General features: G+C 36.7%; 1 protein-coding gene across 1 annotated transcript in view; it reads left to right on the top strand.

The window, feature by feature from the left end:
• MSH3 (mutS homolog 3) overlaps positions 1-13,670 on the top strand; it is a 209,051-nt gene that overhangs the window by 186,251 nt on the left and 9,130 nt on the right. Inside the window, exons 21-22 of the mRNA XM_012664615.1 lie at positions 8,908-9,094; positions 10,670-10,799. Of these exons, the coding sequence (XP_012520069.1) occupies positions 8,908-9,094; positions 10,670-10,799 (317 nt within the window). The remainder of the gene's footprint in view (positions 1-8,907; positions 9,095-10,669; positions 10,800-13,670) is intronic.

Raw genomic sequence — 13,670 nt, 5'->3', positions numbered from 1 at the left:
GTTTACTGAGATATATACAATATAGCATAATAATGGGAGAGGAGAATGGTATTCCAAACATTGGATCAGAGAGGAAATAAGGATAGAAACATAAGATAAAGTCAGGTTTCTATTTGTTATTATGAGATGTTCAGTTGTTTTCTAGTAATCAAATCAGAATAAATAAATTAGAATAAACTGTACATTTCTTAAGGGAAGTTAACAGAAAATATTTTTATCAATAAATGCTTCCCACAATTACAAATGCATTCCCTAGTAGCCTTGATGACTGCTTCATGGGTTAGTATTTCTTTAATGTCTCCAGGGCAGCATTGCTACTTTATCATCAGGTTCTATGGAAAAATAGAATTGTAATAGAAAATGTGTTGGCTCCTAATGCCGTGGCCTTGAAACTGTTCTGCTGGATGCTAGAGTCCCCTCTGGATGAGGGTAAGGGGCTTAATAGTGCTGAGTTCTTGACCAGAGCATTGTTCCCTTTATCTAATCTGCAGAGGAATTTTCTTATAAAATGTTATTTGAACAAAATATTTAACAGCTAAAAATATATTTGAAAACCACTGACCTAATAGAGTCAGGACTACTGCATAGTATAAAAGTATATCCAAGATCTGAAATCCGGCCTGGCCTCCTTAAGGACAGAGAAACCCTGTGATATCACGAGGCACGGAGTCGTAACTCTAAAAACCAGAGGACCTGAGTATTTGTTTCTTCTTTGCCACAGAGTAGCTCATTACCTTGGGAAAGTGACTTGACTTCTGAAATGTTCTACCTAATCTGTAACATGAGAGTATAAAATGATTACTAAGAACTTGCCCAGCAGCAAGACTTTTTGGTTCTATCTCTTGCCTCAGTGATGGCAAAGTTTTTGCCATCAGATGAGTTCTTCCCTTCTGTCAAAGGAGGAGGACTGAATTCTCTGTAGAGAATGTGAACACAGAAACAAATAAAAATCATAGGAAAGGTGAGTAGCTCTAGGACAATCACCCTTTTGTTGTTTACAGCTTGTCTAGGTTAGACAGTCCTGTAGCAAAGGTTTGGTAAAAGCAAAAGCTTTTGTTAAAAGGTGACTCAGAGGCTGTCTGGGCTTTGATGCTAAGATCATCAGAAGCATCTAAGAGTGGGTAGTCATCAGTGACAAAACCTAAGAGGGGCAGGCTGGAGGATGGGTGGTGATCTGTTAGTCATGTCAGTGAGGAAGGTCTTGAAGATATTAGCAAAGGCAGTTTGGATAAGCAGAAGGTTAAAAAAAAAAAAAGAGGCAATAGAATTTTTAAAAAATTGTACTTCATTAGCATGAGTTTGGCTTTACCAACATAGGAAAGGCATTTTTACCTTAATTAGGTCACTGCGAAGAATAAAAATTGGAATTACTTTTTAAAATGCAATGTTTTTAACTGAGTGGAAAATGAATACTGCTGAGGTTATGTGCCAATCTTTAATTGCCAGTTACCATATTATTGTAATAAACTTTGTATTAAAATGTTAAAAATTATTTTTTGATATCCCATTAAAAATTAAGATTCTCATATTTCTTCAAATTATGTATATTATATAATTATGTATATTATATATACTATACATAATATTATATAATTATATTATAATTATATAATTATGTATTATAATTTCATCTTTTAGAGTAAACAATGTACAACAGCAACAATGTACAGGGATACCCTAATTTATATGGAAGCACAAAGGAAAAATATAAATGTAAATCATAGGAGGGTGCAATGGCTCATGCCTGTAATCCCAGCACTTTGGGAGGCCGAGGCAGGAGTGTTGCTTGAGCCTAGGCGTTCAAGGCCAGCCTGGGCAACATACCAAGACCCCATCTCTATAAAAACTAAAAAAAAAAGTTAGCTGGATGTGGTGGCAGGCACCTGTAGTTCTAGCTCCTCAGTAGGCTGAAGTAGTAGGATCATTGAGCCCAGGAGTTCAAGGCTGCACTGAGCTATGATTGTGCTACTGCACTCCAGCCTGGGTGACAGAGTGAGACCCTGTCCCAAAAATAACAACAAAAAATTGAAATCCTTGCAACTTTCCCTACAAAGGATCAGTCAGTTCTTTCTTATTTTAAACTTTATTTTAATTTTGGACATTCACAAGGTTGTTAACTCTTGAGTCATTTGGGTTGAGGAAGTCGTATTACAACCCTGGAAACAAATCATTCATTTCAACATGTGTGTTGGTCATCTTATGTAAAGGACACTCTGCTTAGCAATTGAAAAGAAGACAAAGGTAAATCTATCAGGCTTGTTATCAAAGAACTCTTAGTCTGTGTGTGTGTGCGTGTGTGTGTGTGTGTGTGTGTGCATATCTTCCCGTCAATTCTACAAGAGGAGAGTCAGGGAAAGCTACAGAGAAGCAGCTTAAAGAATAGACTTTCGGTCCACAGAAAGAAAGGGGTGAAGACTGTTCCAGGCTAACAAAGCAATGAGGAAGTACACAAGAGGGAAAAGGGTATGTGGCATCAACTCTCTGAATATACTAAAAAAAACACTGAATTACAGTTGTCCATCGATATCCGTGGGAGGTTGTTCCTAGGATCCCTGCCTCCATACCAAAATCCATGGATGCTCAAGTCCCTGGTATAAAATGGCATAATATTTGCATATAACCTATGCACATCCTCCCGTATCTTTAAATCATCTCTAGGTTATAATACCTAATACGGTGTGAATGCTTTACAAATAGTTGTTACACTGTATTGTTTTTTAAATTTGTGTTATTTTTATTTTTTTCAAATATTTTCAATCTGTGGTTGGTTGAATCTGTAGCTGTGGAACCCGTGGCTATGAATGGCCTATTGTATACACTTTAAAAGGTTGAATTATATGCTGTGTCAGTTATATCTTAATAACGCTGTTTTTTTAAAAACAATATATGCCATGTATCAGCGATGACAAGCATAAACTGTTGTGACAGGGATGTGGGATCCTGGGACAGTGGAGAGAGTGGGGAGAGGTTTAGCACCAGAGCACACCAGATGGTCTTGAAAATCATGCTAGGAATTTTGAGTTTTATTTTCCAAGTATTAGGAAACCATTTTAAGTTTTTAAGTGTAGGAATCAAAATGATTCAGTTGATTTTAAAATATGAATATGCTGGCATGGTGAAAGATTGATTAGTTGTTAGGGAAAGTGAGGATAGAGAGAAAAGTTAGGCCATTGGAATAGCTTAGGCCAAAGGGTATAAACTAGTGAACCAACAGTGGGATTGAAAAAGTTTTAGGGACTGGATATTAGAGATTAAGGGAGCAAGGAGAATGAAAGAAATGCTGAATTCTCATTTTTCATATTTGTAAAATGAAGTTACTGTATTAGTTTTCTGGGCTGTTTAACAAATTATCACAAATTTAGCAGCTTAAGCAACACTTTTATTATTTCACAATTTCTGTGATTCATGACTACAGACACAGCTTGGCCAGGGCCTGTGCAAAGCTGCAATCAAGGTATTGACCAGGGCTGGTTCTTGCCTGGAGACAGAATTAGAGATGGGCCTGCTTTCAGGCTCACTCAGGTTGTTGGGAGATTTCACCTCCTTGTGGTTATAGGACTGAGGTCCCCAGATCCTTACAGGCTGCAGGCTGGGCACTGATTTCAGCTCCTAGAGGCTACTCAGAGATCACATGGCCCTCTCACAACATGGCAGTGAACTTCTTCAGAGCCAGCTAAAGAGAAAGTCTATAGTGCCAGTCAACTACCAAAGCATAATATATATATTCACAGGATTAATATCCCATCACCTTTGCCATGGTCTTTTGGTTAAAAACAAATCACAGGTCCTGCCCACCCTCAGGGGGAGGTGATCATATGAGGGGGTGAATATCACGAGGTGGACATCGTTGGAATCACCTTAGAGCAGAGGTGGGGAACCTTTTCATGTTGGAAGGCTGTATGAATTTAGCTGTAATCGAATAAGGTGACATTCAAGAAACTTCAATTAGATATACTTAAAAATGTGTATTATTTTGTAAAAATCTATCATGTACTTAATTTCAAAAAATGAAAAGTATTTGTTAATTTTAAAGTTAACTAACCTTTTAATGACTTTGTTGTGTCTTCTTTTTGTTGGAAAGCATTTGAATATTTGGTTGCAGCATGGAGGTCTGCAGTTTCACTTGATCCTCTAGATGGGTATCAGTCATTTGTAACCTAAGGGCATCTTGATTTAGGTTAGATAGGAGAATGTTGAGTCACAGCTATTAGTGGTTGAAAAGCAAGAAGGCATTTTTTGGGCATGTTGCTGAAGGCGTGGATATTCTACTGCATTTTTCTATATTTCAATTGGATCTTTCTTAGCATCAAACAGTGACTTTAAAATGGCATCTACTGAGAGCTTGATCAATTTCATCTGTAGTTCTTTAGGTGCCTTGGTGATATCAATTGGGGAGGATGAAATGCTAATTTGAGGGTGATATCATGATTCTCAAAGTCAGAGAACCTTTCATTGTATTCTGCAATTAACAGGTCTGTAACAGTATTCTTCAAATGATTTGCATATATCATCCTGCTTAATTCAATGACCTTTCCTATCTGGGAAAAATGTTCATCCAAAATTTCCTTTTGAAGAAGTGTTTTGAAAAAAGACAGCTTTTTTCAAAATGCTCGGATTTTTTGCCACATATCATATATAGACTTATTAATAGTTTTACCTTGCAAAGAAATATTCAAGTCATTTTAATTTGACATAATATCACACAGAAATGCTGTATTCCTATAGAAATCTTCTTTCAATAATTCACATTGCTGATTCTGTTCTTCATAAAATTTAACTACCTGTTCTTGCAGAGAGAAAATTTTGGCAAACACCTGTCCCTGCAATAGCCAGCACACTTTAGAATGATACGCCAAATCCACACTGAATACCTCATCATTCAACTTTAGCGTGTTAGGAAACTGGTGGTGCCGTGTTGCATTTGCGGGAATATAGTTAACAATACTTGTTGCAAAGTATCACTTAAAATAGTAGTTTAGCACAGAGATTTTGCTGATGCAAGACACAATGAAAAGAAATGAGAGCATCTGGATCTGTTAATACTTTTTTTATCTGTACAATAAACCCTTCATGTTTTCCTGTCATGGAAGGTGCACCATCTGTACATACACTCACTAAATTTACCAAACTCAGTTCAACTTCACAACATTTATCCTGAAAGTTGTTGAAGATATCTATTCCCTGTGTTCTGTGCTCAAGAGTGCCCAAAGCAAGTAACTCTTTGTAGCAAAGAAAATCTTGTGTTATGACAGGAATGAAGTATAAAACCTGCACGGAGTCAGTAGTATCAGTTGATTCATCCAAACCAACTGAATAATATATATTTTCCATTTGAAGTATTGCATGAAGTTGTTGTGTTAAGTTGAAGCCTGATTCGTGTTGCCGATCAGTTATGGTTCTCCTTGAAAGAGGCAGTCGTTTGTACTTTAAATGGTACTGGGATCTAAGCATCCTACAACTTCAGCAATGCATTCTGTCACAACTTATACATCACTGAATGGCTTCCCTTTTCCCCCGAGTATATAGGCTACTTTATAAGTCGCTTCAGTGGCATTATCTCCAGGTCTTACTGCTGCATGAAAGAATTGTCTTTGCTTTTGCTTTTCATCTTTCACTTTCTGCAGTATAACCTTTTGCACCTCTCCCTCTAATTTAAAATATTTGTGGTCCTTATGAGTGCTATAATGCTGATGAGCATTGAATTTCTTTAATATTGATATTGCAGTATCACAAAGCAAGCAAATCATCTTATCTTTAGCAGAAACAAGATAATATTGCAATTCCCTATCCTCATTAAAAAATCTGTTTTCTTCTTTCAGCACTCTCCTGGTCTTCTCTGACGTGATGGGCTATTAAGCAAACAGAATTAAAAAATACTGTCGAGGTGTGCACCTATTCACAAATTCCACTTCAAACAGAAACACAGTGGACCGTTGTCAAAAGCTGATAACAGACTGGCATACCTGACCCCCGCAAACTCTCACCAACCAGCCTCATGCGGTAGTGGTGCCAGTCAGGACAAGGGAAGTTAGAACTAAATCATGAGCATGGCAGCCATCAATTTAGCCTTTATGGCTGACTAATGTTCTAATTGTGCTGGTCAATCTAGGAGGATTCTTTCATTGAAACTTATTTTCTTCTTTGGTGTTTTAAATACATTCATTTTAAAAATAAAAATATAAAAGACGAACAAAAACGGATTAATAAAAGAATTTGTTCTGCAAGATTTGGATTCAGTCCAAAGGCCACACTTAAGGACTTAGAAGGTTACATGTGGCCTTAAGGCTTCAGATTCCCCACCCCTGCCTTAGAGCATGTTCACTTTGGTACATTTTTAGCCTCTTATGGTATGTAGAGCAAGGTGATCAAAGTGTAGACCCTGGCATCAGGGTCAGCTAAGTTTGAATAGTGACTCCATGACTGACTAGCCTTTTGTGCACTAAATCTCGGTTTCCTTATCTGTAAATGGGGATAAACATCTACATCTCATTATGGGGGTATCAGAACACGATGAGATAATGCAGGTAAAGCACTCAGGTCAGTGCCCAGAACACAGGAAAATGCTCATTATTGCTGATGTAAATTATCACATTTGACTCTCAGCCATCATGAGGACTACTTGAAGTTGATTTTCAGTTATATGATTTGCCCACATCAAGTAAGTTTTTGCTCTTGATTCAGGGTTTGAAACTTGATCTAATGGACTTTGCTATGTTAGTGTAGGCATGAATTAATACATATATAAAAATCATGGGATTTGAGAAAGGGTTTTTTTAAAAAATAATTTTCTCCCATTTTTACAGGTGAGGAAGCTACAATTATACGGAAAAGTCACCCAGCTTGGCCAAGATAGCACAGTACTTAGGGCTAAGATAGGACAAGAGCACTGGTCTCTACTCAAGTTACTGGTTTTTCTACCATATTTAGCTATGTGATATAATTTCTAAATGTCATAATTAAAATTTTTTTCACTCCATTTTATAGACTAGAAACTGCTTTCCCAATGTGACAGCTACTTTTTTAAAGTCAAGAAATAGATACATAGAAAAGTTCAAGGCCTAAGGCCAAAAATAAGAATTTGCAAATTTCTAGTGACAAAACTCAGTCTTTCTGAATGTCTCTATTGTGTAAAATGTGATTTGCTGCTTTAAATTTAAATTAACCTAAATTAGCTACTTATATGTATACAGATAATCTATATTTATTGGCTCTATATATTTTATTTGAACTGATTCCTAAAGGTACCCCAATAATAGTAATGGAAAGAATACATAAGCAGCATAAAATCTTTTTGCAGCCATATTAGAGCAATGTTTCTTATATGTTTTAATCCTTTAGAGTTGGAAGGGGAGGCTTTATTATGTTGCTTTTATTTAATATCTGTTTATCAATTTCATCTTTGTGCCAGATGTTTTGCTAGGTCCTTGGGGAAGGAGAAAGGGTCACCAAATGACCAGTAATCCTCCCACCCAGAGATAACTACTCTAAACATGTTCATAACCTTCTATATTTTTTTCTGTACATGTAGTTTTTAATAAAAGTGACGTAGCATACTTTTTAAAAATCATAATTACAGAAGGTTAATAAGGTTTGAGGTCAATAACAGTATTTGAACTTTGAAAAAGTAGCCAGAACATTCCAAAGTTAGCAACATTTCGGAAATTATGCTTTGTATTTATTGATTTTTAAATGGATAAAATTGACAGCACTTCGAGTAAAACTTTATTTACTCCATCATGGATGTAGTTAATTACAGTTTCTAAATACCACTGGTTACTGGAACAGTTCTAAGGCTCTGCCCACCTGTGGACATCACAGTTCATCTCCTCTGCCATTATAGGGCTTCAGCCACACACCTGGTTAAGGCTTGTTTTCACCATGAATTTCTGCAGAAATGAAAGGTACATTACAGTGCTATAGGTTAAATGTGAAGTGTGTGCCTACTTTGTGAAGTATTGTAGCAGAACTAAATTGATGAAGGGATTTTGCTGAGAAAATACTTACCAGTGTCCACAAAGGTGGCTAGTGGGTCAAAAACCTAAAATCTGAGTTTTATGATTAATTGCATGACATTAAGTGAGTATTATGTAATTATTTCTTTTCATTTTTTCAGGTTCCTTTTGCACTAAATAGGTGTTTTCTCAAATGTGTTCTGTAGGACATTATTGCTATGAGGTGCTCTGGAAGAAATTTTAGGGTCCATGGTTAAATCAGTTAAAGCTGTGTACTAGAGATCCTTCTCTAAGAAATGTACAGTGTGTAGTCCAATATTACAGGTTCTAAGAAGTCTTACAGGAAAGAAATCCTTAAATATTTTAGACCCACTTCTTGATATCTCTAGGAACTGTGTTTATAAGATCCACTTTGGGAACCTGCAACCTGTATTAGCTGCTGTCCAAGGTTGCAAACATCTATAATTCTAGTTCCAGTAAAAAGTTTTATATAAATAAGTTATTTTACACATGGTACTTTAATTCATGGTATCAGCACGAAATCTTCTTAAGGAAACACTGAAAAAAACCCTTTAATTGTACAATATCCTAGTACTGTACTCATGCTGTTTTAAACACAGCAACACAGAGAAGCATTGTTTCGTACTGTGAATACCAAAACTTTGGTTTGGAAGTAATTTGTCAGAAAAAGTTAGGGTCAAACGTTTGGCTAATTTTTAGGAGTTCTGTCCAATACCTCAGATTCTATCCAGAATGTTCCCACAAGGTGCACTTTGAAGTTAGGCACTTCCTACACTCAACATATGTTTTCTTTTGTTTAATACAATTTCAGCTATCGCTGGCTAAAAATACATAGATATCTAGGGATCTTTTATTTTTATTATTCATAAAAAATGCTGAGCTTCCTAATAAGAAAGTTAAGAGGAAAATCAGGGTGTTTTCATCTTATTTGTAGGATGGGTGCTGCAGACAATATATATAAAGGACGGAGTACATTTATGGAAGAACTGACTGACACAGCAGAGATAATCAGAAAAGCAACATCGCAGTCCTTGGTTATCTTAGATGAACTGGGAAGAGGGACAAGCACCCATGATGGAATCGCCATTGCCTATGCTACACTTGAGTATTTTATTAGAGATGTAAGTATCCTGTATACCTTTTCAAAAAATAAATTAATACAATTTTAAATTGATAAATCATAATTGTATACATTTATGGGGTACAGTGTGATGTTTGAATATGTGTAAATAATGCGGAATGATTAAATCAAGCTAATTGACATGTCCTTCACCTTGCTTATCAGTTCTTATGGTAAGACATTTGAAATTTATTCTTAGTTGTTGTGAAACATGTATAATGTTATTATTGACTATAGTCATAGTACCTTTATGCAATCCCTGAATGCCTTTTTGTATGTGGGTGGTACGTACTATACGAATCACTTTTCTGATCTCAGTCTCCAAATACTCAATTATAATTGACCCCAGCCCTGCATAATCTAATTGATTTTTAGAATGCTATACACTGAATTCAGATAGATTGACCCTAAATCATGCTTGTATTTGTTTGGTCTTCCTTTCTGTTGCTGAATCAAAATAAATCTGGTTGTACGAGAAGGGCCTCCCTGGCAATATTTCCACTCAGAACTGTGTCTTATTGTGCTTGGCGAACTCTAAATCAAGAGCAGGGACCATGCACCTACAGCCAGATTCCTTGAGGAAAGACAGTGAGATAGTGCCATTTCTACTCTCTGAAATACTTTTTTCACTGACATCCTAAAAGATCTCAATATAAGACCTTTGATCTCATCTCTTTGCGTCCCTCTCTGATTCAGTAACATCATTCTTTCATCGCATGTCCCTTTTTTCAGAGTGCATTTCTAAGCATCTCAGTGTGAAATTTTTTTGTGTCAAACTTTCCATCCCTGTCATCTCTGTCCAACTCCCCCCTTTTGTTTATTTTCTGTGTCTTCGTTCGTTTTGGTTTCTGCCTTTTTGTTCCTCCCTCATAGCACCTGCCCTGAGCCGTTCTTTCCTTTGGTCTTTCTTTTTCCGTTTTTTCCCTCACTTTATTGCTCTTTTCTTTGTGTCTTCCTTCTCTTTTATTTCTTCCTCTCTTCCTTAAGGAGCCAATAAAAGCATATTTTATTACTTATATTTCTTTTCAAAAAACAACACAAAAATAAAATTACTTTCTTTAACCTTTTGTGGCCCTCAGTTTTTTGTTTTTTGTTTTAAGGTATAATTTCCATTTATTTTTTTTCCAGACAATAGTTTTCCTTCAGTCTTCAAAAATGTTAATGTCATAAAAGACAAGAAAAGAGGGAAAGAAGAATTATTGGGACAATTGGGGGAATTTAGGGACTATATAATAGTAATATATTTCTTGAGTGTAATTTTATTCTGGCTATATAGAAGAATGTTTTTCTTCTTAGAATCTTAAGTATTTAGGGATAAAGTCTCACGATGTCTGCAACTAATTCTCAAATAGTTCCGAAAAAAGTGTGTGTGTGTCTGTGGGGGGAAGGGAGGAAGAAAGGGAATATGACAAGATATTAACAATTGGTTGCCTAGATAAAGAGTACAGGGATGATCATTGTACTTTTCTTACAACTTTTATGAGGGTTTGAAATTTTTCAAAACAGAAAGTTTAAGAAAAATTGTCATTAAAATTTAAAAGTAAAATAACATTTGTGCTATGTCTTACTGCTTTAGGTGAAATCCTTAACCCTGTTTGTCACCCATTATCCACCAGTTTGTGAACTAGAAAAAAGTTACTCACAACAGGTGGGGAATTACCACATGGGATTCTTGGTCAGTGAGGACGAAAGCAAACGGGATCCAGGTATGAAATATTTCTGCAGTAGGTACAAGTAGAAAATTATTGGTTTTCATATTTGACAACTTAAAGTTTATAGGAATATGAACTTATTGCTTGTTAATAATGAAAGCTATGAATGTCAGTTATAACTTTTTTTTTTTTTTTTTTTTGGGGGGACAGAGTCCCACTCTTTTGCCCAGGCTAGAGTGCCGTGGCGTCAGCCTAGCTCACAGCAACCTCAAATTCCTGGGCTCAAGCAATCCTTCTGCCTCAGCCTCTCGAGTAGTTGGGACTACAGGCATGTGCCACCGTGCCCGGCTAATTTTTTCTATATATTTTTAGTTGTCCAATTAATTTCTTTCTATTTTTAGTAGAGACGGGGTCTCGCTCTTGCTCAGGCTGGTTTCGAACTCCTGAGCTCAAACAATCCGCCCACCTTGGCCTCCCAGAGTGCTAGGATTACAGGCGTGAGCCACTGCACCCGGCCGTCAGTTATAAATAGCATTTATCCAGATACATTTTTGCTAAGCTTTGGGTCAAGTAGACTTTACATTTATCCTTGCTATCTCTGAGTCGTTCTCTGGTCTTCCTTATCTCATTTGTAATGGCAACCCTTTTTTTAAAAAAAAATAAGAAGTAGGGAGGTTGGAGGGTGGAGAGGGTTCTTAGGTTTTCCTCTTAGTGCCTTACATTTTTACATGATTCATCTCAGGAAAGATGCCTTGACAGTTAAGTGCAGAGTATTATTTGTCATCTTTAAAAATACCCAATATTTTCTCCCAAATATCATTTAATAGTACTTACTAAGGGCCAAATACTGTACTGGACATGTGTTTCATCTTAGTATTGCCAGGAAGCTGAATCTCATACAGGTTAAGTGCTTGCCCATGTTAGCCACTCGGGGGTGGGGGGGCTAACCTGAGCCTAGAATCCACGTCTTCTGCTTCCACATTCTCTTCTCTTCCACTCTGCTAGAGCTGCCATGGAGGATCTACAGTATTTTTCCTGTCCTTTCCAGTTATTATGTAGACATGAGACATTTTATGAAAAAGAACATCATTAGCCAATAGAAATAAATTCAGCTGCTGTAAGTAATATAGTAGACTTTAGCATATTTTTTTTTTCTGTTCAGTAGTAATTTTTTTAATCTACCAGCCTGTGGGCTTATGATGATTTGCACAATTGTGCTACAATGGAAAATCCATCATCCAGGGCACTCCAGGATCCAAATGTTATTTTGGAAAAGTAATAAGGATAGACCTGAAAAAGAAATCAGGCAACTGGCTCAAATAAAACAAAGCACGGGACCTAAGATAAATGTAATGTTAGGCAACTCCTGCTTTTCACCACCATGAACTCTTGAAAAACACATCATAAATTCTGTCATGGAAGAAGTTTTGTATCTATTAATCTGCATCCAAAGTGACAGGAGGAGACTTAAGCTAAAACCCATGGGACAGACAAAACAGAGTTCACCAACAGGGAAGGGAAAGCGTAGGTGCCGCTAAGCATTTGGTGTGAACTGACTGCTAACCCAGACCATGATACCTTTCCCCTAAGTGTGCTGGTATTTTATTTTATTGATTTAAACTTTTATCAATAAACATAATTTTAAAAATTAAATGATCTAAAAGGCTCAGGCTCACAAGTTTCTGTCCCTTCACTCCACACCTCTCCCCATCCCAGTCTTCAACTCTTTTCTTCATTTCTGTCATATTTCTCAATAATATGCATATTTTCCTATCTCTCGATTCATCAACTTTTGATGCATTATTGATGGACTTCTCGATGTGTTAGTTGGGAGTGTTCAGCCTTCCCCTCCCCTGTCCTCCCAATATAATCGTTTCACATTTTTTGTATTTCATTCATATTTGTAGTTTCCACTATTATTGCCATGTAGGTATTGCATACTGATGAGGTAAATATGCAGATAAGTACCTTTTCTTTCTTTTTTAACTTTTTCTGTTTTCTTAAAGATAAGAATTGCCTTGTTCTTATGTTTTTCATTTTGGCTTTTTTGTTTGTTTGGTTGGTTTTTTTAGTCTATAGCTGAATCTTATGTTCTCTTTGTGAAATGCCTCTCTAGAGGTTTTCCCGCATGATTGAACCTAATGGTTGCAGTTTGTTGCCACTGGGATTCATCCTGGAGCCCTTTGTCTTCCTCCTCACATGAGCTGGCTGCTGTCCTGAGGCCTGCCTTTGCTGCCATCATAGGCATTCTCTTACCCTCTTCTGGGCATTTGATGCAAGTAACAAAATATCCGGACTCACACTGGCTCAAACAATGATACAGTAAATATAATCTCACATAATCTCAAATTATAGGAACCTCAGGGGAAGAATGGGCTTTAGCTTCTCCTCTTTGCAATTTTCTAGGCTCTCTCTTCCTGCCTGGGTGGCTTCATCATCAGCTTCATCATCTGCTAGTGGGCAGATGGCTGCAGCTCTTTCAGGCATCATGTCCAGAATCAGCAATGTCCAAAGGAAGAAAGAAAAGGACCCAGCATGTCCTGCAACTCTTCCTTAGGAACGAAGGAACCTTTTTCTCAGGGCCTGCTGGCATCTCATGATTATGCCATCTCATTTTCAGAATGGAATCCCATGCCCATTCTTTTTTTTTTTTTTTTGAAGATTTTTAAAAATTTTATTGACTACAGAAATAATTTATACAATAACCCAGTACATACATGCCTACATATGTAATTCAAACAATCTTCACAATATTTAACTTTGTGATATGTATTGTCCTTTGTCTATTCAATTTTTTTAAATGCTGGCTGTATCCCATTGAGTTGATTTCATGACTCCGCTAACAGTGTGACCCACAGATGGACGATTACATTGTGGGGTATTAAATGGAGGGGTAGAAGGACCTGGGCGGCCCAGAGAACTGCC

The sequence above is a fragment of the Propithecus coquereli genome, unplaced genomic scaffold (assembly GCF_000956105.1).
Source record: "Propithecus coquereli isolate 6110/MARCELLA unplaced genomic scaffold, Pcoq_1.0 Scaffold9, whole genome shotgun sequence".
Lineage (NCBI taxonomy): Eukaryota > Metazoa > Chordata > Mammalia > Primates > Indriidae > Propithecus > Propithecus coquereli.
The sequence above is the reverse complement of the archived record's forward strand: the minus strand, read 5'-3'. Positions and strand labels throughout refer to the sequence as shown.